Source organism: Dama dama, chromosome 20 (assembly GCF_033118175.1).
Source record: "Dama dama isolate Ldn47 chromosome 20, ASM3311817v1, whole genome shotgun sequence".
NCBI lineage: Eukaryota > Metazoa > Chordata > Mammalia > Artiodactyla > Cervidae > Dama > Dama dama.
In genome coordinates, this window is record NC_083700.1 from 10,052,943 (window position 1) to 10,080,705 (window position 27,763).

General features: G+C 51.5%; 3 protein-coding genes across 12 annotated transcripts; all 3 read left to right on the plus strand.

Moving 5' to 3' along the window:
* The first annotated feature begins 327 nt into the window (after positions 1–327).
* ARHGAP30 (Rho GTPase activating protein 30) lies at positions 328–15,096 on the plus strand. 4 transcript variants are annotated; one of them, XM_061120333.1, is made up of 12 exons: positions 328–759; positions 5,268–5,370; positions 7,059–7,203; positions 8,383–8,465; positions 8,607–8,714; positions 9,430–9,557; positions 10,117–10,288; positions 10,371–10,471; positions 10,550–10,627; positions 10,899–11,297; positions 12,524–12,789; positions 12,882–15,096. In XM_061120333.1, exons 1-12 carry the CDS (start codon positions 663–665, stop codon positions 14,481–14,483), a joined length of 3,282 nt encoding a protein of 1,093 aa, XP_060976316.1. In that variant the 5' UTR covers positions 328–662; the 3' UTR covers positions 14,484–15,096. The 4 variants fall into 4 exon arrangements, with proteins under 4 accessions (XP_060976316.1, XP_060976315.1, XP_060976317.1 ...); XM_061120332.1 differs by having other exon boundaries at positions 329–759; positions 10,368–10,471; XM_061120334.1 differs by having other exon boundaries at positions 329–759; positions 10,368–10,471; positions 12,524–12,618.
* A 1,744-nt stretch (positions 15,097–16,840) lies between these two features.
* USF1 (upstream transcription factor 1) lies at positions 16,841–22,621 on the plus strand. 6 transcript variants are annotated; one of them, XM_061120337.1, is made up of 12 exons: positions 16,862–16,989; positions 17,626–17,759; positions 18,844–18,936; positions 19,292–19,341; positions 19,504–19,619; positions 19,966–20,067; positions 20,306–20,501; positions 20,752–20,839; positions 20,978–21,036; positions 21,181–21,275; positions 21,528–21,656; positions 21,866–22,621. In XM_061120337.1, the coding sequence occupies exons 3-12, from the start codon at positions 18,929–18,931 to the stop codon at positions 21,953–21,955; spliced, it is 933 nt and encodes a 310-aa protein (XP_060976320.1). In that variant the 5' UTR covers positions 16,862–16,989; positions 17,626–17,759; positions 18,844–18,928; the 3' UTR covers positions 21,956–22,621. The 6 variants fall into 6 exon arrangements, with proteins under 6 accessions (XP_060976323.1, XP_060976319.1, XP_060976324.1 ...); XM_061120340.1 differs by lacking the exon at positions 17,626–17,759 and having other exon boundaries at positions 16,841–16,989; positions 18,844–18,951; positions 19,504–19,588; XM_061120336.1 differs by lacking the exon at positions 17,626–17,759 and having other exon boundaries at positions 16,841–16,989.
* Positions 22,622–22,753: 132 nt separating this feature from the next.
* Positions 22,754–24,329, plus strand: TSTD1 (thiosulfate sulfurtransferase like domain containing 1). Of its 2 annotated transcripts, none has more exons than XM_061120343.1 (4): positions 22,754–22,886; positions 23,233–23,355; positions 23,888–24,047; positions 24,137–24,329. In XM_061120343.1, the coding sequence occupies exons 1-4, from the start codon at positions 22,769–22,771 to the stop codon at positions 24,186–24,188; spliced, it is 453 nt and encodes a 150-aa protein (XP_060976326.1). In that variant the 5' UTR covers positions 22,754–22,768; the 3' UTR covers positions 24,189–24,329. The 2 variants fall into 2 exon arrangements, with proteins under 2 accessions (XP_060976326.1, XP_060976325.1); XM_061120342.1 differs by having other exon boundaries at positions 22,846–23,003.
* The last annotated feature ends 3,434 nt before the right edge of the window (positions 24,330–27,763 follow it).

Sequence of the window (27,763 nt, forward strand, 5' to 3'; positions counted from 1 at the left end):
AAACTGAGGCTTAGCACAGTAATGGGACTCGAACAACACTTCAGGCCTGTAAGAGTCGGAGGCTGGGCTCCTCCCTCCTTGGTGCGCCCTGCAGAGCCCCGCGTTGCTCTGCTCCTCGGCAGTGCTGGGGTATCAACCTCAGACCCCAGGATTCTGGTCTCTAAGAGTGCCCGTCACCTGCTTGTGCCCCAGGCGCTACCACCCCACCCAAGGGCTCTGACATCATCACCTCCTGACCAATGAGCAGAGGCCCAGCAATGGGTGAGGATGTGAATGTCAGCTACCTCCCCCACCCCAGCCCTGTGGTTGCAAAGATGCTCTAACAGGAAGCGGGTTTAAGGAGCTGCACGGCTTCCTGCCACCCCAGGGCTGAGTGAGTCTCGCCCCAGGGCGAGAAGGGCGAGTGCCAGTCCCAGCCACGAGACACAGCTTCTTGCCGGGGTCCTAGCAGCTTCCTCTTCCACAGCTACTTCCGTGTGGCCGGGGCCCCAGAGGCAGGAGCTGCTGCCCGTTGCCCAGGCCACCCTCCACCCCCAGTTCTGAGCCCTGCCCCCCTGGGGCCAGGCCTAGCCCAGAGGCTGGCTTGGGATCCCATGGGGGACTAGCAGGGCAAAGGTCTTGGGGGACCGAGGTGGCTGGGCCAGGGCCCTGGGGCTCCGGCCATGAAGTCTCGGCAGAAAGGAAAGAAGAAGGGCAGCTCCAAGGAGCGGGTGTTTGGGTGTGACTTGCAGGAGCACCTGCACCACTCAGGCCAGGAGGGTAAGGAGGCCAGCCCGGAGCTGCTGCTGTGTGGAGGGGAGGCACCGGGCTTCTCCAGCCTGGTCGACTTGGAGGGCACAGAAGCAGTTTTTCCGGGAGCCCATGGAGAAGGGGCAGAGGCACGGGGTCACCCCCAGGAGGCTGATGCGCAGACAGGGCAGGAAATGTGGCTCGGCGAAGGCGGCCGAAGAGCTCTTCCATGGGACCGCCTGGGGATGAGAATGAGGACGCTTGAGAGGAGAGGATGGAAAGGCTGGGAACCCAGGAGAGGGAGACCGAGTAGAGGTGAGAAGATGACAGCTGGGGACAGGGTCAGGAAGTGCGCGGCTGAGGAGCATGGACAGTCCTTGGGGCAGAATGAAAGAAGACAGAAGAAGGGCCCCTGGAGAGGGGGAGGGCGGCACATGGGAAGGATGGGGGTTTCCTGGTTGGAGGAGAAGAGGTTACGGGGCTCTGGTCTCTTTGCAGCCTTGCTGGGCCACAGGTGAAGATGTGGGGTAGGGGTGGTCCCCTCCCCCAGTCTCTGTGATCCTCTGGTTCTCCATGCGCAAAGGAGAAGCGGGTTCAAAGTGGAGGGTAAGGCGAGAAGCTGCTGAAATGGGGAGCACCAGAAGAATAAGAGGGATGGCCTGAGCCTGGTTTGAAGGTGGGGGTGGAGGGTACAAAGGAAGGTGGGTGTGAGGATGCCCTCAGGCACCCTCCCTGGATTACCTTGGAGGGGCTTGGGAACCAGCAGGGCCAGGACAACACTGGTCCCCGACTATGCTTGGTGTGGAGTAGACGCTCAGAAACATTTCTTGATTTACTTGGAATTGAAGGCATACATCCTGACTTGCCCAGCCCGGCTTGTTTTTTGGTACTTTGAGCTCCTCCCAAAGAAGGACACGATTTCCATCGCCAAACCCCCCCCCAACCCCACCCCAATCTGTCATTTCCTCTTTGTCCTCTTCTCTGCTCTGGGCTGTGGTGCCTGCAGTGGAGGCAGGGTGGCGGTGGGTCCCAGCTCATTTCCTGCTCTTAGCCCCGCCCCTGTGTCTCCAGACACCTCCTTCCCCTTTTCTCCTCCCCCAGAGGCCCCCATCCCCACAGGCCTCGCTTAAGGGAAAACCCGGGCCCCGAGGAAGGGTGTACAACAGCTGAAGTGGTTTCTCTGTACCTTTCTCTTCTCACGGGGCAGAGCCTAGCAGCCAGCGCAGGGCTGACAAGAGGAATCACAATCTTGAGAAAGATGGCTCTTGGCCGAGGGCCACATGCTTTAGCTGGGGCTGATGTTCTTCTAGTTCTCTTCGAACCCTCGGTTCAGCCTCCTCATCCTGGCACTGTCCTTCCCTGTGGACCCCCTGCCACCTCATGTTGAAACGCTGACCCCACAGCCAACCCAGACCCCACTCCTGTAACCTTCCTGGCCTCAGATGGTGTGGGGCCTGTTCTCTGGAAGGGACAGACAGGTTGCTGGGTTCAGGTCCTAACGAATCCCAGAGAGAGAGAGACAGAAGCACCTCCTGCCCTTCACCAAAGCCACATCTGAATCCAAGGGTGGAGGAGAATCTTAGGCAGCAGGGCAGCAGCGGCAGCCTTCTCCCCTTCCCCCAGCTCCTCCTAGCAGACAGCTGGAAAGTTGAAGGGTAGAGAGAAGCCAGTTATGGCTTCTCTCTTTAAGCTAAGACCCAGCAAAAGTGAAAGTCCAGGACAGTGGAAAGCTGTGTTTCTGGTTAATTTATCCTGATTACCTTGGGCTCCCAAACCCTTGCTGCTCTGCTCCATTTTAGCAACCTCTCCCAGCTCTTTGGCTCAGGTAGACCTCTTCCTTCCTAAGCCCTGAACTTTAACTCTTTGAGACCTTGTTCAGGTTTCTGACTCTCCAGGTTTCTAAGCTTCAGGACCTCTCCTCTGACCCACCCTTTACTCTAACTCTTGGACTCTACCACCCCAACTCTGTGTCTTATCTCTGACCCCATTTCTCTTATCTCTGTCTCCTTGACTCCTCCATCACTCTGATCCTGTTATCTCATCCTCCATCTCCTTGACCCATTTCCTCTATGGCTTTGACTCCTTAGGCTCTCGGATGTCTTCTTTCAAGGCCTCCTCTGGAGGTTCAAAAATCAACAGAGAAGGATGGGGAAGACCTGACTTGGTTGCAGTTCATGTGAAAAGAGCTTGGGACTTAGGTGACAGCAAACTATTTATGAGTTAACAAGTGATGGCTACAAGAGCTGGGGTAGCATTAGGGTAGAGCAACAGCTTGAATGAGGAGGGTCTGCCCCGTCTCTGCATTCAATGCTGGGAACCTGAGGTTGGGAGACCCTGGCAAATGGGCCCAGATCCTGAAGCGATGGATGTCGAACTGTAGGGCCAGGACTAAGATGAGGCAAGAGAGGTGACTAGGGCACAAAATTTAAGGAAGCGCTCACTCTCAGGGCCAGGCAAGTGTCCTAGGTGCCTCTTTCTTAAGGAGGCGTTCACTCTCAAGATCATTCATGTGCACAGCTGGCTCTGGCATGACCCTAAGAGTGAGTGCTTCCTTAAATTTTGCAGCCTTCAAAAAAAAATTGTGCAGCCTTGGTGCTTTCCTTCTCCTACCCAAGTCCTGGTTCTTGGGTGCATGAGGGTAAAGGGTGTGGACACCAGGTCATACAAGGAGGGTTTAAAATAGTGTTTGATGGATTTATTATTTTCTTCAGTCTGTATTTCTAACTTAGTTAATTCCACAATGAGCTTGGGATGGATGACTTCCAAAACACCAAATAAGAAGAATAAATGACTGAAGGAATTAAGTTGTAGGGAAAACAAGAAGGGTGAGCTCAGTGCTCAGAAATGCATTTCAAGTAGTTCCGTATGGTTCCAAGATATAGGCTTCCTGACAGTTAAAATAAAGAGGTAAAGATAATCAGGTATAAAATTCATAAAGCCTACATGAAAAATATAGGCGGCAAAAAAAAAAAGAAAAATATAGGTGGCTTAGGAGAAGTACATCTTTTTCTGACGCTAACACAAGACAGGGTTTTCTCTGCTGAGTCTCACTTAATTGGACCCAGTGTTTTGTCTTAAGCAACATTCTCTATTAAATCTCCAATTCATTGACTAATTCATTGAGTAATTTAATAAACATCTGTTGAGCACCTGCTCTGTTTCAACACTGTGCTAGATGCTGGGGAGGACGTTACTACTTGTCAGAAGGTATAGACACAAAATATACTAATCATAACAAAGTACAATAAGTACTATAGTACAGATATAAACAAAGGAGTGTGGGAACTATGAAACAGATATCAGCAAAGAGTTCAGAACTGGAAGTGATGTCTGCAGTGTGTTTTGAGGAATGCGTAGGGATTCACCGGCAGAGACAGAGAGGAAGGCATTCCAAGCAAAGGAAAACATGAGTGATTGTACCAGGGCTTGTCCAAGGAACAACAAAGGGCTGGACCATAGGATTTAATGGGGTGGGGGGCGGCGCGGAGAGGGGGCTGGCTGGAACTGGTAAGGCTGGATGGCAGTTGGATCTGGTTTGTGAAGGGTCTTATGCAGTATACCTGTTGAGGAGTTTTTATTTTATTCTGTGTTTGTAAGCTAAGCATTGAAGATTGGGGTGGAGCAGAGTGTATATGTAGCAAAGGATTTCAAGCATGGAAGTGCTTTAGAGACATAACTTTGTGGCCTTGTGGAGATGAGATTCAACGCATGGTTTTTGAGGATTTCCCATGATTGAGACACCATGACAGATTAGATGAGGGAAAGCAAGATCGGTCACACTTAGATCTTGTCCTTAAGGTACCTACAGTCCAGTAACTGGGGAAGGCTCCAAGGCAGGGGGGGGATAACACAGTTTTTTGCATTCTTGGATCTGAATTCTGGCTCTATCAGGTTGATCCTGAGCACTCATCACTGCTTTGATCCTCTGTTTTCATGTCTAATGCACAGCGCTTGGCACATAAGTGCTTGTCTCCTGAATGGACCAGTCTGAAGGTCTGTTACAATTCTGTGTACCTTCCTATGACAGATCTAATATCCATGCACTCACTAACCAGAGGAGGTGCTTCACAGTAATGTCCACCAGCTCTGTTCCATCCTGGTTGGAAGAATTAATAATGTTCCTCTAACTTCTGTAGAGTGTTAGTAAATGCACTTTCAAGATCAGTTTTTTACCTCTTCCAACTGCATTGCTGTCCCTCTAAAATTTTTGTAGTAGCAACTAGTAATTCCAGAGAGAGAAATTTCAGGTCAACAGAGGCAGAACTTTCTAATGGGAATGGCCAGTCTGGGGAGGCAGTGATCTCACCCTCACTGGGGGAATTTATGCCAAGACTCTAGACCCAATGGGCAGAGAGATTATAACAGGTTGGCAGGCTGGAGCTGGTATCCTGCAAGAATCTTTCTGACAAGTGTTTATTCCATGAGTTTTCCCTTCTATCTCCCCATCCCCCTTCCCTGATGTGTCCATTTCTCAGACGTTCTGGGATCTCTGATCTCCCAGACCTTCTGATTTTTCTCTGCCCCTTCTGTGTCCCCAGTGCCCCAGGTGCTAAGGAGCTGTGCAGAGTTTGTGGAGGAGTATGGCGTGGTGGATGGGATCTACCGCCTCTCAGGGGTCTCTTCCAACATCCAGAAGCTCCGGTGAGTCAGGCAGTGAGGGGAGGGCTCTGTGGCCATTGAGGCCAGGAAGACAGAGGGGTGAGGGGAATTGGGGAGAAGGAAACACAGATGACAGGTACTCTCCAAGGGAGGAGCTCTAGTCTCCTCAGGAAAGATTAATACCATGCCCCACACTTCCCACAGGCTAGACTGCACAGACACATGTGTGTGCACACGCACATGTACACATATACACACTCTTCCACTCCCACATGTACCCACCCAGCTTTAAAGACAGATTTAGATATAATTCACAGGCCATAAAATTCACCATTTGCAAATGTATAATTCAATGGCTTTTAGTATATTTACAAGGTTGTGCAACCTCCACCACTGTCTAATTCCAGAGCATCAACTCCAAAGAAACCCTGTACCCACAGTCACTCCACATTTCCCTTCTCCCCCAGCCCTGAGTCTACTTTCTGTCTACGGAGTTGCCTATTCTGGACATTTCACATAAATGGGATCATATAATGGTAACTTTCTATGGCTGGCTTTTTTTCACTTAGCATGTTTTCAGGGTTCATACATATTGTCGCATGCACCAGTACTTTACCATTCCTTTTTATGGCTGAAAAATATTCCATTGTGTGGTGTTATCACATTTTGTTTACCCATTTATCAATTGATGGCTATTTGGGTTGTTCCTACCTTTTGGCTGTTATGATTAATGCTGCTATAAACATTTTGTGTACGAGTATTTGTGTGGACATATGGTTTCAATTCTCTTGAGTATGTACCTAAAAGTGGGATTGCTGGGTCGAGTGGTAACTCTATGTTGAACTTTTTAAAGAAACTGTCAAACCATTTTCCACAGCAATTGCATCATTTTACATTCCTACAAGCAATGTATGAGGGTTCTCCACATCCCTGTCAACATTTGTCACTGTGTATCTTTTTGATTATAGCCACCATAATGCTGTGAAGTCATATTTCATCTATATTTGCATTTTCCTAAGAGCTAATGAAGTCAAATACTTTGTGTGCTTATTAGTCATTTGTATATCTTCTTTGGAGAAATGTCTATTCATAAACTTTGTTCATTAAAAAAATTGGTTATTTGTCTGTTTTGAGTTGTAGGAGTTCATGATGAATTCTGAATATGAGATACTGACTAAATCTATGACTTGCAAATATGTTCTCCCGTTCTGTGGGTTTTCTTCATTTTCTTGATAGTGTCCTTTCTGACACAATAGTTTGTAACTTTGATGTTAAATTTATCTATTTTTTTCCTTGGTTGCTTGTGCTTTTGGTGTCATATCCAAGAAACTGTTGCCTAGGTCCAAGGTCATGAAAATTTATACTTACATTTCCTTCTAAGACTTAGTTGCATCCATCTTTGCATGTAGCCAGAAACACACATTTTAGGCTCACTCCTCCACTTCTACTGCCTCCTATATATCCCTATACTGCCGCTCACACCTTCTCTACATCCTGACATGTATCCCTGTTCATGTGTAGGTCTACTCATCCACCTCACGTCAACTCTGCATCTTGACAAGAACAATGCCTTAAGCTTGCTGCCTCACGTATATACACGCCCCAACCTCTTCCTTCCAAGTTTCATACATACTGACCCTCGACCTTGCCTGGAGCCCATCTCTACAGCTCCCCCTCTCCCCACACTGCCCCAGACCCCCACCACTCCTGACTACTCTGCACCTCCCCAGGCAGGAATTTGAGGCCGAACGGAAGCCAGACCTGCGGCGAGATGTTTACCTTCAGGACATTCACTGTGTCTCCTCCTTGTGCAAGGCCTACTTCAGAGAGCTGCCAGACCCCCTGCTCACGTACCGGCTCTATGACAAGTTCGCTGTGAGTTCAGTGGAAGGGGAGTGGGAGAGAAGGCAGAGGGCGGCCGCTCTGATGTGACATCCCAGATGTGCCTAATGCCAGACAGAGTCCTAGGGGCCCTGCGTGACAGAGACCACAAGGAAATGACAAGACCCTTCCCTACAAATCTCCTAGTGCTGCCATCTCTGCCCTGCCCTGTCCCTCCTTTCCCCAAGGCCTGCAAACCACACGCAGCGCAGGGGGAGACTGCGGGAGAGCAGAAACTGGAAAGCCCTTGGAAATCACCTAGACCAGAGCTTCCCCACACTTAAGAGAATGAGAACACTTTCAGGAAGCCAAACGGTTTTCAAGTGTGCCCTTCTGTGAACTGTGATTTGTGTGTTGAACATCTCTTGAATAAAAAAATACATGACAGAACATCCCTGGTGGGCCAGTGGCTAGGACTCCCGCTCCCAATGCAGGGGGCCAGGGTTCAATCCCTGGTCAAGGAACTAGATCCCACGTGCCACTACTAAGACCCGGCACCGCCAAACACATAAATAACGTTTTAAAGAGAAAGAAAATACATGGCAGAAGCGCTATCTGGAACTGAGTAACATTTTTACTTATACTTTTTAAAGTATTTATTTATTTATTGGTTCACCTTCTAGCTTATGGGATTTTAGTTCCCCGACCAGTTATTGAAACAGAGCACTCGACTGCGAGAGCTTCCTAACCGCTGAGATGTGAGACCGCCAGGGAACTGCCTTGAGCAACACTTTTAAATTAAGTTGCATTTTATTGAGCATGACATCATTTAGAGATCCTAAACAGCCAGGGCATGCCATTCAGCCCAAATAGACCAGGCTGGGTGGGCATAGGCCTTCCCGGACACCCTGAAATAAACCGCGGCCCCTGGCATGCCCACAGGATGAAACCATGAATGTTTTCCAGTGTCAGAGAACTGCTGATGAGGACGCTCAGGCAGAGCAGCAGGGGGCTGCTCAGGGTCACAAAGCCCTAAGTGGCAGAGCCAAGAGTCAGTGGCAGGTCTCTGTGGGACCCAAGGTCTGTCCACTACTTCAGTGTGCTTCGAAAGTCCAGGGCTGGGGGATGGCGCGGGGTGCAGCACAGACTGTTTCCAAGAGTTTGGCTCAGAGCTCTGGGGAGGATGCTGGGGCATCCCCAGGTCATTGACTCCTGCTCCTTGCTCCCAACCAGGAGGCTGTGGCCGTACAACTGGAACCAGAGCGCTTGGTCAAGATCCTAGATGTGCTTCAAGAACTTCCGGTCCCCAACTACAGGTGTGTGGGGCTCCTCCCGGCCAAAGTCCGGACTCCCCGCACTGAGCCCAGGCTCTCTCTTTACCTGGGGCCTTGACTTGTCACTTCTCTTCCTGCTCCCACCCTGCGTGAGCTCTGCCCCCTGACGCCCCCTTTCTGCAGGACCCTGGAGTTCCTCATGAGGCACTTGGTGCACATGGCCTCATTCAGCGCCCAGACCAACATGCACGCGCGCAACCTGGCCATCGTGTGGGCCCCCAACCTGCTGAGGTGGGTGCGCGCGTGGGTGTCCTGGCAGAGCCTAGCCCCTGGGGAGCTGTGTGAGGATGGAGTGTGGCTGTGTGGTACTGGAGAGGGGTCTCATCCAGTGAGAAGAGGAAGGCTCAGGATTACACGGTGTGGCGTGGAGCTCACCTAGGGGAGCCCTTTCTCTGAGCTTGAGTCAAGTCCCCAAGGCCACACTGAGTCTTAGTTCCCTGTCCAGGGATCAAATCTGTGCCCTCTGCAGTGGAAGGTAGAATCCTAACCACAGGAGCACCAGGGAATTTCTGGGCCTTTATGTTTTCTTACACTGTTGTCACTTAGCTCAGGGACTGGACAGGAGATGGGGGCGGTGCAGGGTGTGGGAGCTGGGGGCCTGTGGGGGGTTGGGTGGGGTGGGCCTTGTCAAATGTTTGTTGAGCAAGTATCTTGGAGAAGTGGCCTGCATGTCACTCCCTGTGGTGCACGGTAAACTATAAGAAGTCCTGAGATTTGTTATACACAGGCACCCTGGTGGGCAGAGGAGGTAGAGACTAATATCCTGAGCAGGGTGTCCAAGAAGGCTTCCTGGAGGAAGTGGCCATTTGAGACTTGAATCATGCATGTTGATTAAAAGGGGGAATGGGTTTAATGGTATGCAGAGGAAAGGGTATAAGGTATTTTTAGGGAAATTTGAATGGGGAAATGCAGTGGGGCTGCGGGGCATAACTCCACACCTCCGCAGGTCTAAGGATATAGAAGCCTCAGGCTTCAATGGGACAGCAGCCTTCATGGAGGTGCGTGTGCAGTCCATCGTCGTCGAGTTCATCCTCACGCATGTGGACCAGCTTTTTGGGGGTGCTGCTCTCTCTGGTCAGTGTCTTTCCCACCCCCCACATCACCACTCTCTGCCTAGGGAGTCACGTCAGAGTTAGAGAAGGCCTCCAAGATCATCCAGTTCAGTCTCCCTGCTTTGCAGATGAAAAGACTGAGTCTCATAAGTTCTTATGGTCATGTGGAGAAGACCCTACAGAAGAATGGTGCAGTTAGGACTTGAGCGGGCCTCTTCTGCTCTCAGTCTAGGGCATAGCTTGACCTCTTAATGCCCAGCCCGGTTCTCGAGGCTAGTGACTGATCATCCCATCCCCAGCCCACTGGGCCTATGTCCTGGGATCTCCTGGCCCTCTTTGTCCCTGAGGACTTCCTCTTGAGCACATAGGATCGATCTCCAGGTATATCCCCTACCTTGGTAGTTAGTGAGTGGAGGATGCAGTGAGGAGGTGGGTACCCGAAGCCCTCTTTCTGTTCCGGACTGGCCAATTCCTCTTTCCTTTCCTAGGTAGTGAAGTGGAAAGTGGATGGCGATCACTCCCAGGGGTCCGGGTGTCAGGCAGCCCTGTCCGGACTGGCCAATTCCTCTTTCCTTTCCTAGGTAGTGAAGTGGAAAGTGGATGGCGATCACTCCCAGGGGTCCGGGTGTCAGGCAGCCCTGAGGACGTTATGCCACGGTCCCTGCCCTACAATCTGCCGAGCATCCTGCAGGCTGGTGATGGACCCCCCCAGATGCGGCCCTACCACACCATCATAGAGATCGCAGAGCACAAGTAAGGCCTTCTTCCTGGGCCCTTCTTCCCTGCACTGGCCAGCAGGCACCAACTGCAGTGATTTCTCCATTCCCTCCAGGAGGAAGGGGTCTCTGAAGGTCAGGAAGTGGAAATCTATCTTCAATCTGGGTCGCTCTGGCCATGAGACCAAACGTAAACTTCCACGGGGTGCTGAGGACAGGGGTAAGTCTACGGAGATATAGGGGGAGTTCTGCTGAGGGTGCACTAGGTCCTGGCTCTATGCACATCCCTGTCTTGCAGAGGACAAATCTGATAAGGGGACTCTGCGGCCAGCCAAGAGCATGGACTCGCTGAGTGCTGTGGCTGGGGTTAGTGATGGTGAGTACAGCTGTGCACTCGTGTGTGTGTGTGGGGAAGGGTAGTGATGGCCAGTGACTCCATTTCCAGGGAGGGAAGGGCGTTCCTAAGTACATGTTGGTGGGGTGACCTCTGCTCAGCTGTTTGTGAAGGGTTGGCGGTGGTGGCTAAGGGAAGCTGGGCCTGGTGCCTTCCAGGCTATAGACAAACAGAGGGCCCCCCTCGGAGGCTTTCTGAGGTGTGTCCAGGCCCCCTGTGGCTGAGGTATGGCCCACCTTTCTCTCCTCCACAGAACCAGAGGGGTTGGTTGGATCCAGCAGTCCTCGGCCAGGCCCACTGCTGACGGAAAGCTTGGAGAATGATTCCGTGGAAGCGGCAGAGGGTGAGCAGGAGCCGGACCCGGAGGCGCTGGGTGGCACGAGCTCCGAGCCCGGCACACCACGACCTGGGCGGTCAGCAGTCCGTGTTGGGGGCAGCAGCCACGCGGAGCGCCGTGCTGGTGTCCACATCTCAGGGCCCTACGATGTCAACGTCCCAGCACACATCAGCAATATGCTCAACATATCTCCAAACAACATCGCTAACATCCCCTTGGGGTTTGCCCGTGGTCTTCAACATCCTGCCCTACAGCCCCGGCCAAGTCCTGCCTCTGGCCCCGGTCCTGGCCCCGGCCTTGGCCCTGGACCCCCAGGTAAGGACCCAAGGGTTGCCCAGGACTGGGATAAGGGACTAGAGCTCTAGGCTGAGGCGCTGAAGCTGGGAATCTGCCCTGGACTGTGGGTGGTTATCTTTAGCTGCCTTTCCAAATTCAAGATTGAGGGAATCCAGTAATATTATTAGGTTGTTCATACATGTAGCTTCATGTAGAAGGGTTCTCTGGCAGCCTTAGGTCACTGATACACCTAAGAATGGGGATTTGTGTCAGATATATATGGTAGGGATTACTAAGTACAAAGTAGGAAGATATAATAGTTGGCTACCCAGGTAGCTCGGTGGTAAAGAATCTGCCTGCCAATGCAGGAGAGGGAAGGGACCTGGGTTCGATCTCTGGGTTGGGAAGATCCTCTGGAGAAGGAAAGGGCAACCCACTCCAGTATTCTTGTTGGGAAAATTCCATGGGCAGAGGCACCTGGAAGGCTACAGTCCATTGGACTGCACAGAGTTGGACATGACTGAGCACAGACACATTAACAGGTGACACGGGTTCAATCCCTGCTCCAGAAAGACGCCACATGCCTCAGGGAAACTAAGCCCGTGCACCACAAAAATAACAACAACATTAATAAGAATAGCAAACAGTAGTTGAGAGCTTGTGATGTGCTGTGTTAGGGACTTTGAAGGCATTAGCTCATTTCCTTTTGTCAAGAGTCTTGACTCGGGTATGGTTATTGTCCTTACATTACAGCAGTGGAACCTGAGGCTTATGTTAAGCAATTTGGTAGGAGGTGGCACAGCTGGAATCTGATCTGTGCTCTGACTCCAGTTCCTAAGCATCAATAATGAGAAGGACTGAGGCAGCGCTGGGTGGTGGGTGAGGATAACAACTGCAGAGGAAAGGAGACTGCGATTCTAATTTGGCTGTGCCCCTTGTTTGTGACCTTGGACAAACTCCTCTGAGTCTCAACTTCCTCCCACATATAACGGGGATACATACCCGACATCATAAAGGTGCTTTGTGGAGAAAATAAAACAATGCATTATAAAACATATAGCACAGGGCTTGGCACCTGGCAGGAGTTGTAAAAGGTGGCTATAAGCCAACAGTTAGGGATATTGGTCTGCGAGGATCAGCCACATGAAGCATCTCTGCTGGGAAATGTTGGGCCCATACTATAAGCAGTGCTAGAAGACTGACCTTGGAAAGGGTCAGAACTGGTCTTGACCTTAGGATCCCTGGGACTCTCTCTCTCCCAACAGATGAGAAGTTGGAGGCAAGTCCCGCCCCAGGTCCCTCGGCTGACTCGGGCCCAGTGGACGTGGCCCCTGCCCTGGAGGACTGCTTGTCCCAGGAGGTGCAGGATTCCTTCTCCTTCCTAGAGGACTCAAGCAGCTCAGAACCTGAGTGGGTGGGGGTGGAGGACGGGGAGGTGGCCAAGGCAGGACCAGCAGGAGCAGCCTTCTCCCCTGGGGAGGAAGACCCTGGGCTGGGCTACCTGGAGGAGCTCCTGGGAGTTGGGCCTCAGGTAAGGAGGCGCTGTGCTGGGTTTGGGGGTGTTAAGGAGCCCAGAGGGTGGACAGGGCCACGTAGTCCTAAGCCATGATGCTGTATTTACAGGTGGAGGAGTTCTCTGTGGAGCCACCCCTGGATGACCTGTCCCTGGATGAGGCACAGTTTGTCCTGGCTCCCAGCTGCTGTTCCCTGGACTCTCCTGGCCCCAGGCCTGAAACAGAGGAGGAAAGCGGGGAGGAAGTCTTCCTGAGTGCCTATGATGACCTAAGTCCCCTTCTGGAGCCCAAACTCCCAACCTGGGAGGGGCCAGGCAGTGAAGAGGAAAAGGCAGCAGGGTCTGGAAGACAGGAGGCTTCAGGACAGGCTGAGGGAGAGCAAGCCTTGAGTGAAGATGGAGAGAACAAGGAGGGTGGGCCTGGAAGCAGACGGGATGCCAGGGAGGAGGCTGAGGGGAGCCCAGAGAGTGACGTGGAGGGCAGAGTGGCCAGTGAGGAAGGAGCAGAGGCTGAGGGAAGCCAGCAGCTGATTGACAGTTTGAAAGAAGGATGTGGGGAGGAGACACAGGCCAAGGCAGAGGAGTCCAAAGGTCAGCAGGAGGATGAGAGAATGGAGGAAGCTAAGCGTGTGGAAGCAACTGGAGGAGAGCTGGTTAAAGACAATGGGAAGCAAAGAAAGACTGAGAGAGAGGGAGGTGCTGAGGAAGCAGATGAAGCCCAGCTAGTAGCTGGAAGGGACTCAGAGCATGAGGTCCAGGAAAACCAAATTGCTGAAGAGAGCTGGGAAGTTGTACACAAAGAGGCTGACGGAGGCAGAGAAAATGAGGTCAAAGGACAAAGGGGAGATGAGGGTCAAGAGGCAAGAGAAGACCAAGGAGATGGAGAAGATAGCAGGATCCCAGCAGCAGCAGCAGCTGAAGGAGGAGCAGGGGAGATCAGCAAGGAACGGGAGTGTGGACACGGAGAAGCTGAGGGAGACCAGAGAGCTGGAGGGGAACGTGTAGAAGAGGGTTCCCTCCCCGAAGGGTCACAGGTAGAGTCCCTGGAGGTTGACAGTGCCAAAGGAGGCAGCTCCCAGTCCTCTGAGACAGAGCAGGCAGCCCCACAGCCGCCTCGGCCGGAGGAGACGGACCCTGAGGGGCAGCCCAATCCCCCTGGCTCGGCTGGCGGCGTGGGCATGCGCCTGGCTTCCACCCTCGTTCATGTCCAGCAGGTCCGCTCTGTGCCCGTGGTACCGCCCAAGCCACAGTTTGCCAAGGTGCCCAGTGCGATGTGTGGCAAGATCCACGTGGCACCAGCACACCCATGCCCAAAGCCTGGCCGGCTCGATGGGGACAGGGCCTGGAGCTCCCGAGCCTCCCGCTCCTCTTGGAGGAATGGGGGCAGTCTTTCCTTTGATGCTGCCGTGGCCCTGGCTCGGGACCGCCAGAGGACTGAAGCTCAGGCAGTTCGGCGGACCCAGACCTGTACTGGTGCTGGGGACTACAGCCTCATCCCCAAAACCTCCCCCCATAGCATGATCCCTGCCTACGCTCCCCGGCCCCTTAGCTGCCTGGAGATCCCAGCTGAGGGCACAGACGGGTCTGGACCCCGGAGTCGGTTTAGCCTGCCTCCCAGAGAACCCCAACCTCCTGATCCCCTTATGTCCCCCCAGCGCCGATCGTATGCATTCGAAACACAGGCTAACTCTGGGAAAGGTGAGGGACTATAATTAGGACCGGAGCACTGGGAATAAGGGACAGCAGTTGTCTCCCGGGTCTAGGACGATTTCATCTGCAGCCTGAGCAGCTGTAGTGCCCAGCTCTTTAGGTTTTGGCCCTGCAGCTTCTCGTTTTGACTTGGGAAGCACTGTCTTGGTCTGTTTACCTGAGCTTGTCTCAGACACAAACACTTATCCCTTAGGAGATTCCTGAGAAAGTCACCAAGATCCTGTCCCCAGAGAGAGGGGTCACTGGCCAAAGGGAACAAAGAGTAGGTGGAAAACGTATCTGTTTCTCAAAGTGAAGAATGAAGAGGGAACTTCAGCCAAGGTCGTCTTCCTCTGAGGCAATGAACTCTTCACAGAAGTCCAGAGTAGAGGCGGGGTCAGGACCAGGTTGGAGCCTATTATACACAAACACTTTTAGAGGTTATCTGTCCTTGTTCTACTCCTGGTTCCTTGGATACCTCCTGCTCCTATTAGCTCCAGATTAGGAGAAAAATGTCCAGGAAACTCTTTGAATACACAGTATTTGTTGGCAGGACTAGTTCCATTCCCAGCTCCCCAACCTTCTGCCTCCCTGGATCTCTAGGAACTGAGGTCTTGTGTAGATCTCTCTGGCCTCTTCTTTCTCCTTTGGAATAACTTCCTATTTTAGGGAAGAGGGATCGCGTCACTCAGGCTCTGGGATTATTTCTCTGGACAAGATGGGGCCACAGGTCCCAAGGGGCAATATCTCAGAATAAATGCTGTATTTTTACACATAAATAGTGTGGTTTCTTTTTACACTTACTAAAGTGTTGAATGATAGATACCATATCTTCCAAGGTGGTGCTAGTAGTAAAGAACCCACCTGCCAATGCAGGAGATGTAAGAGATGGGGGATTACATCCCTGGGTTGGAAGATCCCCTGCATGAGGAAATGGCAAACCACTCCAGGATTTCTGTCTGGCGAACCCAACAGACTAAGGAGCCTGGCAGGCTACAGTTCACAGGGTCACAGAGTCAGACACGACTGGAGTGACTTAGCACGCATAGTTATATTTTCACGTTTGGTCAAATGTTGCATTCTTCTGTTTTTATTGTCTGGGTGTTCTTCCTCAATTGTCGTGGTGGAGACCTATAGCTAGAAACTAGAGCTGGGTTCATAGTGGTCAGGAAATGAGGAAGGGAAACTTATATTTACATAATGCTCTTTATATGCCAGTAGAGCTAGGTATTCTACATGCACAGAATCTATGCTCTTAATTTTTGGTCCACCGAATAATTCTTTAAGGTTGGTACTGGTATCTCCATTAAAAAAAAAAAAAAAAAAAGTTTTATTTGGCTGCACTGGGTCTTAATTGCAGCACGTGGGATTTTCCATCTTAGTTGCAGCATGTGGGCTTTTGTTGTTGTTGCTGCTGCCTGCCAACGCATCCTTGTGGCATGTGGGATCTAGTTCCCTGACCAAGGATGGAACCTAGCATCCCCTGCATTGGGAGCACAAAGTCTTAGTCACTTGACCACCAGGGAAGTCTCTAGTATCTCATTTTACAGGTGAGGAAACAAAAGTTAATTAGGTCAAAATGTTTGCCAAAGGTCTCAGAACTAACAAGTGGCAGAGGTAGGTCTGAGACCCAAATTTGTCTGGTTCAGGGCCTGAACTCTTCCCTTAACACCACACTACTTCAAATCCATTAAGGGTAGGTCCTGACTGAAAAGAAAAGGAATTAAGATGCCTTTCACAGAAACTGAGACTCACAAAAACTAGACGCCTTAGGGGTCTTCGAGTAACTACAAAGGCTAATGTTGCTGTTCAGTTGCTAAGTCCTGTCAGCTCTTTGCGACTCCACGGACTGTAGCCCGCCAGGCTCCTCTGTTCATGGAATTTCCCAAGCAAGAACACTGGAATGGGTTGCCATTTCCTTCTCCAGGGGATCTTCTCAACCATGGGATGGAACTTACGTCTCCTCCACCAGCAGGAGGATTCATTAACCACTGAGCCGCCAGGGAAGCCCGGCTAACACTAATACACATGAGCACATCCATATTTATGTATGCCCAGATGTCCTAATCTCCAATAGGAAACTTCAAATGGGTGGCCTGATCCAAGATGCCCTCCCAAATAGCTCTTTGCCTCCATCTGACGTCCCTCATTTGATATAAGCTCACGTCTCCTGGAACTAAAAAGGCCCTGGCCGGCAGAAAAATGGTAGCACCAAGTTAATCGTCCTTCTTACGTTCTTGCCTAAAGCCACTTGGACTTCAGTGTCCTTCTCCCAGGACCCCAAAAGGTGTTTGTCCCAGCACCAGCACCACCCCACACAAGCCGGCATCCAAACCCTCAGCAACATGGAGGGAACGGAAGTCGGGCGGCTCGGAGGCAGAGAAGGCTGGGTGGGTCGAGAGACACTTCCGCCCCTCAACAACATGGCGGCGGGCCGGGAGTGCGCATGATCAGCTGTCCCTGGAGATACCCGAGTCCGGCGGGGAGAACACGGTCGGGGGAGATCGGCGGCTGCGGCGGCGTTGGCCGGTGAGTGCAGGACATAGCGGGAGCCTGGAGACTGGGTGAGCCGGCGAGGCACAGCAGCGTTGATTTCCTCCCCGTTTTCTAGGTTCAGGAACTCCTGGGGCGGAAGTCTTTGTTTTGAGGGAGGGGGCAGTGCCTGGCTCTTTATCTCCTACCCCCTTTGTGGGCCGAACTCACTCCCCGCCCCCGGGCGCGCACGTCCCCGCCCTCCTGCGCTGCCAGCCGCGGGCCCCTGGGCCGGAGACCGCAGGGCTAGCTGAGCCCCCGGCGTCCTTCCCTACCCCCGAGGAGCAGCGCGGGCTGGGGGTGAGCCCGGCCGGGCTAGCCGGGTCACCGCGCGGGCCCTTGGGCTCGCGCCTGGCCGTAGCTCAGTTGCTGAGCGCCTGCTGGTTGGTGGGCCCGCAGGGAGACGCCGCATTCTCAGGCGAGGTCTAGGTGCCTGACTTCTTTGCGGACTTGATTTTTCCCTTTGTGTCCAGACTTAGCTAAGCTCTTGCAGGGCCCTCCTTCCCGGACCGTGCACGCCACAACATCCTAGCCCACTTTCCGTGTCGCATACTCCTAAAGCTCAGGAAATGCTTCCGGATGTCCAACTAAGATTTGAATAAGTAGCCTGACCCCGTTGCCGATTGTCCTCAGAGGCTGCTCCTGGCTGACAGCTGTGGGCCTTAGAGACGCCTGCTGTACCCTGCCCTCGGTTTGATTGCTTCCTTTTGCTGTCAGTGCTGCAAGCTTCAGAGGGGCATTTCCTCCGCAGGTTTGAGGATAGAACGGTAGGTGGTCTTGAAACACCAGTCCTACTTCCCCCTTAGGGACTGGGATCTTCTTGCAGCGCTACTTCCTCTGGACGATTTCACTTTCAGTTCCGTTTTTGGGGGTTAACACTTTGGATACAAGCTTTCCATGACTCATCCGCTGAAGATAAAGGTTTGGGGGACCTTATGGGTAGAGAATTTACAAAAACCTCACCCCTTTCCTGTCGAGATTATTTTATTGCTTTACACTGCATAGCTGTTTCCTTCTGGAGGCGCCTTCCTTTGTTTTTCCTGCCCACCTCCCGCCGCACTCCAGCCGTCTCCCCCCACCCCATGCCCGTCTACCCCGCCCCGCCCCGCCCCAGTCAGGGTCTTAAGGCAGGCACCTTGTGGATGGATTCCTCCCCCATTGTCTCCTCTTTCCGAACCCTGGAGTTTTCTCCCTTCTCCCTGGGTTCAGTTGATTTGGAGTTGTCATGGCAACATTTTAGCAACTGTGTTGTTCTACAGGAAGGCTTGGTGAATAAAATAGTAGGGGCTTGAAGATGATACACTAGGGCTTTAAGGTCTTTTTAATGAATGACATATATCTGGACTTCCCCAAACAACAGCCGGATCAGTAGAATGGGGCCCAAGGGCCAAGTCTGGCCTTTAGGGTTCTGGAGGTTTTCTTTTCATAGATCTGAGGACAGGTATTTGTTGGTGTTCAGTATGTGTGCCTGAAGAACTGGAATAAGCATCAGGGTCTATGGTCCTGTATTTTTTGATAGCTGTGGTCTAAACATGGCCCCTCCTTATCCTGATATCATGGCAAATCATAATAGCTTTAATAATCATCCATCCAGAAATACGTTTCAGTCTTTCAGTATAATTATCCCCTCTCCATCAGGAGATGGAGTGAGAATTGGAGAGGTGAGGAACATTATTTGTAGAATTGCTTTTTCAGTCACTGTAGGCAGCCTTCAGCATTAGAATGGAGAAAGCTGGTTGTCCCTTGCAGAAGATTGGTTATGTTCCTGGATGTGTCTTCATGGAGCCTAGGTTCTAGAAATAGGAGAGCTTTCAGTTTCCTAGACTCACTAGACTCCCTGATTTCTACCAGGACTTAGCACTCAGGCCTGTGACGCAGGAGATACGAAGATTTCCAAAGAAGGACCAGTTCCTCGGATGTACCCCCTCACAGAGAGATGAAGGGGTGAGTGAAGAAGAGGTAGGGCCTGGAATGGGAGATGGGAACCCTGGGAGAATGCAAAATGGCTAGGAGCACTGGCTCTGGAGTCAGGCAGACCTCAATTTAGGTCCCAGCTATATCACCTAGCTATGTAATCTGTTTATAAAATGCAAGTAGTTCTACCTACTCATAATTGCTATTCTTAGTACTAAATAAGATATTGCCTGTTAAATGCTTGACTCAGTGCTAGGTATATACCAGCTCTGGTTATTCTAACCTCCCCTAGCATCTGTTGGGAATGCCAATGAGTTTGGGAGGCATATGTTACTGGGCCAGTGACTTTTTCCCCTTATACTTCCTCTTGTCCCTTCACAAACAGGCAGCAGAAAACAGCAGAAACTGAAGAGGGGACAGTGCAGATTCAGGAAGGTGAGTGGGAGAAACAGAACTGAGCTGAGACCAGCAGTCCTTTGTGGTCTCACCCCACACCCCATGGGCCTATCACCTGTGTACCCTTCTCTTTTCAAATGACACGCAAGTGCAACAGAGGGAGAAAAGCCGGAACTCACAGACTTTTTCCTTTTAATTCAGGCGCAGTGGCAACTGGGGAGGACCCCACCAGTGTGGCTATAGCTAGCATCCAGTCAGCTGCCACTTTCCCTGACCCCAACGTCAAGTACGTCTTCCGAACTGAAAATGGGGGCCAGGTAAGGGAGGGGGCCAGGTGGCTGCAGGTGTTACCTGGGGTTGGCATTGAGGGAGGTGATTGAACTTGTCATGGGGAGACCTGGTTTGGAGGATGAGGTGAAGATGTGGACTAATTGGAGGGTGGGAGTTGGCGGGGTGGAATATGAGGTTTACAGTAGAGATTGGTATGGGGTGGGGGCTATGCCGAAACCACTATATGGGAAAAGGAGGGGAAATGGTTAAATACACATCTCTGAAGGATTCTTTTGGGGGGGCCCTATCCAAGAGAAGCTTTATGAGGAGCTCTGGAGTCCCTAGCACTTACTCTCTTGTTTTCTCTTCCCTTCCTCCCTTTCCTGAATCTAGGTGATGTACAGGGTGATCCAGGTGTCTGAAGGGCAGCTGGATGGCCAGACTGAGGGGACTGGTGCCATCAGTGGCTACCCTGCCACTCAATCCATGACCCAGGTACACGGGGATGGGCTGCAGAGGGGACTTGAGCTCTGAGTAGTAAGATGAGGAAGGGAACTAGTAGGTTGGGCGTGGCTAGGGATAGTGAGACATCTGGGGCTGCCCTGACCCAAAGCACTAGACTCTTCTTCTCTGGATGTTTCTCCCTGTCTGCTCACAAGAAATAGAGCTGCAGAGTAGTTCATGGGAAGTATCTGACTCTCACTTGTCTCTGTTCTCTTGCTCCCCTTGCCAGGCCGTGATCCAGGGTGCGTTCACGAGTGATGATGCAGTTGACACAGAGGGGACAGCTGCTGAGACGCACTATACTTACTTCCCCAGCACTGCAGTGGGAGATGGGGCAGGGGGTACCACATCGGGGAGTACAGCAGCTGTTGTTACTACCCAGGGCTCAGAGGCACTACTGGGGCAGGCGACCCCTCCTGGCACTGGTGAGATATTATGTGAGGATGCTGGCTGGAGGGGCTAGGATAGGCTGCGGGACGTGGCTGGTGGGCAGTGGGCCTTTACTCATGATCCCTTGATGATCACTAAGACCTGGGCAGGCAGTGAGTCTGGGGCTGCCCTTCCAGCAGGAGGCAGTATGTCTTTTTTTAGAGGAGGATCCCAGGGCCTTGGCCTTAGAGCTTGGTGAAGGTCCTAGTTCCATGTCCTGACAGAACCTCCCCTGCATCCTCACAGGTCAGTTCTTTGTGATGATGTCACCACAAGAAGTGCTGCAAGGAGGAAGCCAGCGCTCTATTGCCCCCAGGACCCACCCTTATTCCCCGTGAGTAACCCTTGTTTCTTCTCAGTTACCAGGAATAGTCTTGATTCTTTCCAAAGATTTGGTGTGGTTCCTCACCCCAAACTCCAATCTCAGTTTTTGACCTTGCCTCACTCTGGCCCCCCTGGGCTCTATTGTTAGGAAGTCAGAAGCTCCCCGGACAACTCGGGATGAGAAACGCAGGGCTCAGCATAATGAAGGTAGGCATGATCTGCATGTGAAGGTTGGAGCTGTCTGGTGGAATTGGGGACCTCTATGATGTTGAAGGGAGAGGTTAGGTAATTTTACCCTGGGGCCTTTGGTGAGTTCTCCCCGAGTCACCGTGTCCTCTGCTTGCCCCACAGTGGAGCGCCGCCGCCGTGACAAGATTAACAACTGGATTGTACAGCTGTCCAAGATCATCCCAGACTGCTCCATGGAGAGCACCAAGTCTGGCCAGGTCATGGAAAGACCCTGGTAGTGGCCAGGATGCCTGAATTCTGTCTCCTGGCATTGCTTCCAGAAATGGTAGAGAGTGGGCACACATGGCAGTAGTTTTTTCCTATCTGTCTCTGAGGTTCCTGAATCCCTGGGAGATGTTATTCCACCATCCTTTAAGGGAAAACAAGGTCCAGAGTGTGAACATGCTTTTGGAAAGCAAGCCAGGTATTTTTATATCCTAGTCCTTATTTTGTTGGCTTTTTTTTAACAGAGTAAAGGTGGAATTCTATCCAAAGCCTGTGATTATATCCAGGAACTTCGGCAGAGTAACCACCGGTTGTCTGAAGAACTGCAGGGGCTTGACCAACTACAGCTGGACAATGATGTGCTTCGACAGCAGGTCAGACCCCCCACCCCCACCCCCCCGCTCAGTACAGCTGTCCTCGACCTCCCTCCCTAGCTACCAGCCCAGCTCGGGACTCCCTATTTTGTCTTCCATAGAGGGAGCTTTATCTATACCTCATCACTGGTGGGTGTCTGAATAAGTTCAGAGACTTGGGTGTGCTAACTTTTCTACCTGTTTCCCTTACTGCTCTTTCCCATGTCCAGGTAGAAGAACTTAAGAACAAGAATCTGCTGCTGCGAGCTCAGCTGCGGCACCACGGAGTGGAGGTTGTCATCAAGAGTGACAGCAACTAACTCTGGGGGCGCAGGAGCTCCAAGCTCTACAGCCCCTTTCCGAGAACTTCAGATAGCCCGGGAGCCACAGGCTAATCACCCCCACGCCCCTTTCCTTCACTGCCCACATTTGGCATGGGACTGGGGGGAGTTCAGAAGGCATCTCTTTGAATTAAGGCCCTGTGATCTAGCAGCCTGCAGTGGTGTGAAACACACACCGTGGGTGTGCACCGACAGTCTCGCCCAACCAACCCTCCCACGCAGCCCCCGGGCCCCTGTGCTCCTCCTGCACAATGCATGTGCTGTCTCCATGCTGGACGCTGGACACTAAACTGGGGGACTTGCCCCCTGCTTGCTTAAGGTGCCAGCAGAGGGTCTGCTGACAAGCAGTGTCCTGGCTTGCCTCAGGACTGGCGCTTCCACTGGTTCTTCCTTTCCCTGGAGCTCAGATGTGCTCCTCAGGACTCTGGGGAACAGGCTTTAGCAGGAAGTGGGGATCGGAGGCTTAGCAGTGGCTGCTGCCCCAGGAAGAGGAGATTGGCCAGCAAGCAGCTGAGGCCTATGCAGGTCTCTGGCACCACGGAGAACAAGAGGCAGGGCCCACTGGGGGCCTTACCCCATTGTGGGGACGGTTTTTTTTTTTTTTTCCTTTTTTTTTTTTTAAAGATAAAATGTTCAGAGCCATAACTGTCTCTGGGTCTTCCTCCCTTTGTGGGCTCCAGGCTGGGAGGGAGGGAACACACTGCTTTGACCAGTAAGGGTTGGGTCAAGGTTGGGTGGGGTATCCGAGCTCCTATGGTTAAGACAATGAGTCCTACTACTTGGGCCGGACCAATGTGTCGTTGGCCGTCCACGCCCGCAATCGCGAGGATTTCTCTTTCGAGTGTTAGGAGCACCGGGAACAGGTGCGGCCGGGGCTGTGCGGGAGGCGGTGCCTTTGCTTCCGGTTCCGGTGGGTCTCGGCTCAGCTGCAGCTTCGGGAGGGCGGGGGAGATGCTGCCCGCTCCCAGGGGGCGGGCCGGGGCCAGGTTCCTGAAACTCCCATTTGCGGTGCGCACCATGGCTGGAGGTACCTGCAGGGGAGACCTGGGATCCGGTCTAGACCAACTTGTGGCCTTAGGAGCTCTCGGAACGCCCCCGGTGGAGGTGCACGCGGAGGGAGGCGCGAAGGGGAGTGGCGGAGGGGTCCTCACGCATCCCCCGCCAGGTTGTGGCGCGGCCAGGTGAGGGGGGCCCCGCGGCAGGCGAGCGGGTGGCAGTCCTGCTTCCCTCAAGGCTCGCGTGCCCCTCTCCTCCAGAGCCTACGGTCTCGCTCCCTGAACTCCGTTCGCTCCTGGCCTCGGGCCGGGCTCGGCTCTTTGACGTGAGATCCCGGGAGGAGGCGGCGGCTGGAACCATTCCTGGGGCTCTCAACATCCCGGGTACGGGATTGAGGGGGGGAAGCCCTGGTGGTGGATTGGAGACAGTTTAGGAGGGTCTTAGCCAATAGGACCTCATTTAGGGTGATGTGGGAAGGCACAGATTACAGGGGTCCGGTATTCCTGTGGCTCCCGGCCCCCAAACTTCGCTTAAGAAGGGCTAATGGGAGGCGGATCCTGGCAGCGGAACTGGCCCTTCCAGTTTGAGGGGGTAACAGGCAATGAGGAAGGGGCAGGCCGGATTCACACGCTTGACCTCCCCAAAGCTGGATACCTGAGTTTGCCCGCGCCTCCTCACAAACTAGGGAAGTGGCTTCCATTCAGAGGTGGTTTGGCTGACCTCCTGGGCAGGTAGGACGTATCCTGTCCTTGAAGTGGGTGGGGGCGGAGGGGGGAGGAGTTGTCACCATGTGTTGTTTTGGGGCCCCTTGGAGATGTGTTCGACCACAGGACCGGTCCTTCCAGACCCAACCACTGAACCTGAGATTGCCCGACTGCCGGTTTTCCATTGTATCCTCTCGACTCCTCCTCCCAGTTTCAGAGTTGGAAACCGCCCTGCAGATGGAGCCAGCTGCTTTCAAGGGTTTGTACTCCGCCGAGAAGCCAAAGCTGGAAGAGAATCTCATTTTCTTCTGTCAGATGGGCAAGCGGGGCTTGCAGGCCACGCAGTTGGCCCAGAGCCTTGGATACAAAGGGTATGGGCTTGGTAAGAGGGCGGGGGCGGTGGTGCCTTGGGACTGCCTCCTGGGCTCTGTCCTTCTCTTACCCCTATTTTTTTTCACAGGGCTCGGAACTATGAAGGGGCCTATAGAGAATGGCTCCAGAAAGAAGGTTAGGTAGAATGTGGCTTACTGAATGCTCCCTCCCCGCTGCCAGTGGCCGCCTTAACTAAGAGTGATGAAGGGGCTCTTGTTGGGTTGAGCAACTTCTTACAGTGCTGTGCATGAAAAGCAGCAAATAAAGAGCATTTAATCAAAGTATTGGAAGCACTTAATTTGTCAGGTGGACTGAAAACAGTTCTAATTATAACCTAGACTTCAATTCAGCCCTAGGTCCTTCTTCCAGCATTCATCTGCCCCCCAACCAAAACCAAAACCAAAACACCCAGAAGTTTGCTGAAAGACAATAATCCAGAATCACCTGGTAGCTTAAAAAACAAAACAAAACTTAGGCCTCATCTCTGATTTGGTGGGAGCTGATTTCACAAGGCCCTCAAGTAATTCTGATATGCAGTAAGGAGCCAGAACTAGACCAGAGGTCAGTAAACTATGGCCCCACTTGGTCTTGCCACCATGACCATTTGTTTACACATTGTCCGTGACTATTACTATGCCAAAATGGGGGAATAGTTGCAACAGAAACTATATGTTCTTTGACGTATCTAGTCCTTTATAGAAAGTGTGTGTACCGTTGCTCTAGGTCTTCAGGTCCCCAGCCCCAACCTCATTTCCCTCAGACTTTGTCACTGGGTTAAGGAAATGAAATGGTTCTCCCAGGCAGTTGGGTGAAGGAATGGATGCCACCCCTAATCCCAAGCATAGGTCACAGGTATGAGGAGCTCCCCCTGTGCCACCAGAAAGAGGTCTGAGTTTTTACCAGCACAGTTCCTTGATCCCACAGTAGATTTAACAGAATTTAATTGGTTTAAAAGAAACACAGAAAGAAACAGCACATACTCATGGAGGCAAAATGCAACACTATACAGTAGGTATGTAATTTCCCTCTTTCGTGGTTCATGGTTTAATGCATATCCTTCCAGACCTATTAAATATTTCAATGTCAGAGTTTTTGGTTTTTTTTAAAATTAATTTATTTGGCTGTACTGAATCTTCATTGAGGCATGCAGGATCTTTAGTTGAAGCATGCAGACTCTTAATTGGTACATGTGGGATCTAGTTCCCTAACCAAGGATCAAACTCAGACCCGCTGCTTTGGGAGCCAGGGGTCTTAGCCACTGAATCACCAGGGAAGTCCCTGAGTTCTGACTTGTTAAATCTGATTATAAAAAATTTCACTCCTTAATTTGTGAAAGAGAAGGTTGAGTCAAAGATGGACCCAGTTTTCTGATTTTTCAAGTTTCTGAAGAAATTCCTTGGAGGCATTTCCTATATTCCTTGCCTTTCTCTCACCTTTTCCTCTCCCGCTTCTGCCTTTGGGACTGTACCCAGCCCTTATACATCTTTTACTTCACAGTCTACACTGCACACTGCATAAAATCTTCCATTCATCTGAGTTCTCCACCTCCTTTCACAAACCCATTTCATTCTCTCCCTGGACTAGTCACAATACTGAATTTAGCTGGACATTGTTGGGTTTGGAGATAAACTTGAAATATGTGAAAGAGTCTAGTCTAGGGTCTGGCAAATAATAGATGTCAGTTACTCTTTCCTCAAATACCAAAATTCCTTTGGTTCTCAGACTGGTTGGGAAATTTTTCCTGGACTTTAATTTCCCTCTTTAAAAAAAAATTATTTATTTTTGTCTGTGCTGGGTCTTCATTGCTTTCCAGGGGCTTTCTTTAGTTGCGGTGAGCAGGGGCTACTCTTTTTTGTGGTGTTTGGGCTTTTCTTGCTGGTGGCTTCTCTTGTTGCAGAGCTCTAGCATGCTCGAGGTTTGGTAGCTGCATCATGTGGGCTCAGGTGCCCTTTGGCATATGGGATCTTCCCAGCATGCGTGTGTGCTAAGTCGCCTCAGTCATGTCCTACGCTTTGTGGCCCCATGGGCTGTAGCCCACCAGGCTCTTCTGTCCATGGGGATTCTCCAGGCAAGAATACTGGAATGGGTTGCTGTGCCCTCTTTAAGGGGATCTTCCCAACCCAGGGATAGACCCTGCATCTCTTATATCTCCTGCATTGGCAGGTGGGTTCTTTACCACTGGTGTCACCTGGGATGCCTGGGATCTTCCCGGGCCAGGGGTCAAACCCGTGTCCCCTGCATTGGCAGGCAGACTCTCAACCACTAGACTACCAGGGAAGTCCCAAATTTCCCTTGTTGAGTCTCAGCTGTTCTAGTCTTCTTTTATCTCTCCTCAAATTTTATAATTTGATTATAGCATTTCTTTTTTAGTGAAGCATAATTTACCTACAATAAAATGCCTCTTTTTTTTTTTTTGGCATGGCATGTGGGATTTTAGCTTCCCAACTAGGGATCCAAACTGTGCTCTCTGCAGTGGAAGCATGGAGTCCCAACCACTGGATTGCCCCGGGATTCTCTAAAATGCAGTGTTCTTAAGTGTTCACTTCATTGAGTTTTGACAGTTGTACACTTACTTGAAGCAAGCATCCTAACCAAGATATAGAACACTGAAATCTCCAAAATTTCTCTGGGACCAGTCAATTCCATCCTTAGTCTTTTTTTAGACAACCATTTTCTATCTTCTGTCACCTAAACTAGTTTTCTAGCTTCCTTCCTGGTCTGCCAACCTGCAATACTTGCTTTCTTCCGTTCAGCTGATGAGGGTTAGAGAGAATCCTGGAAGTAAACTGAGCTGACCTACTCCCTGACCATGCCCTCTGGCTTGATCATTGTTAAGAGAACATTCCTCTTTCCCCATCATTAACTGTGTGGGTCATAATCTTGTTGGGCTGGGCCAGCTTATTACCTTGCCCTTTAAGGTTCTCTTTCCCTTTCCTCATAGCTAACTATGTCAGCAGGTGAGGCTGAAGAGCTGGAGTGTGGGGACTTCCCTGGTGGTCCAGTGGTTAAGACTCTGCACTTCGACTTCAGAGAGTGAGGGTTTGATCTCTGGTCTGGGAACTAAGATCCCATATGCTGTGCAGTGCAGCTAAAAAAAAAGAAAAAAAGAAAAGAGCTGGAGTGTGCCAGCCCTCTGTCTTTGCCTTGCCTTGCTACATCAGACTCCCCTCTCTCATCATACTTTATGTACCCTAGGTTTGTGTTGAGTGTCATCGTATCTATTGCATTACGTTTTGGTTGTTTCTCTCTCAATTGATTATGAATTCCTCAAAGGTAGGAACTGGCTTTCGGTTCCCTATCTCCACTGTGTGGGACTCAAGTTCTCAGTAGGTGTTTGTTGAGTTTTACTAGCCTCCCAACTCTCAGAATCTCCTAATTTCAGTCTCTCTGAAACATTGCTGCCTGAGCAACCTTAAAATAACATTTTAATCTTATCAGTCAGAGTTGATCATTTACAATAGGTCCTTGTTGCCTAGTGGCCCAAGCATGTGTCTTGACCTGGCATTCCAAGCAGTCTTTAGTCTGGATCTGGCATCACCCTGACTTTTCAAACACATCTTTGAGTGCCAGCTCCCATCAGGCTAGTTTCTTTAGTGGCCTGAGTAGATCCTCCTCCCTCTGACCCTGGCCTTTACTCACCATTTACCCTGCTTGGGAAGCTTCCAGTCTCTTCTGTGCCACTCTGAATTTCACAAAAATTAGAAGAATGTATTTG

What these genes read in the sequence shown, in the direction of transcription:
- ARHGAP30 (XM_061120332.1), top strand. Translation starts at nt 663, where the DNA reads ATGAAGTCTCGGCAGAAAGGAAAGAAGAAGGGCAGCTCCAAGGAGCGG. An exon ending in TGGGGGTGCTGCTCTCTCTG is followed by an intron (nt 9,558 to 10,116) that starts GTCAGTGTCTTT and finishes TTCCTTTCCTAG; the next exon opens with GTAGTGAAGTGGAAAGTGGA. An exon ending in CCTTGGCCCTGGACCCCCAG is followed by an intron (nt 11,298 to 12,523) that starts GTAAGGACCCAA and finishes CTCTCCCAACAG; the next exon opens with ATGAGAAGTTGGAGGCAAGT.
- USF1 (XM_061120336.1), top strand. An exon ending in GACAGTGCAGATTCAGGAAG is followed by an intron (nt 19,342 to 19,503) that starts GTGAGTGGGAGA and finishes CTTTTAATTCAG; the next exon opens with GCGCAGTGGCAACTGGGGAG. An exon ending in CAGGGCTCAGCATAATGAAG is followed by an intron (nt 21,037 to 21,180) that starts GTAGGCATGATC and finishes CTTGCCCCACAG; the next exon opens with TGGAGCGCCGCCGCCGTGAC.
- TSTD1 (XM_061120343.1), top strand. Translation starts at nt 22,769, where the DNA reads ATGTGTCGTTGGCCGTCCACGCCCGCAATCGCGAGGATTTCTCTTTCG. An exon ending in TGGGGCTCTCAACATCCCGG is followed by an intron (nt 23,356 to 23,887) that starts GTACGGGATTGA and finishes TCCTCCTCCCAG; the next exon opens with TTTCAGAGTTGGAAACCGCC. An exon ending in CAGAGCCTTGGATACAAAGG is followed by an intron (nt 24,048 to 24,136) that starts GTATGGGCTTGG and finishes TTTTTTTCACAG; the next exon opens with GGCTCGGAACTATGAAGGGG.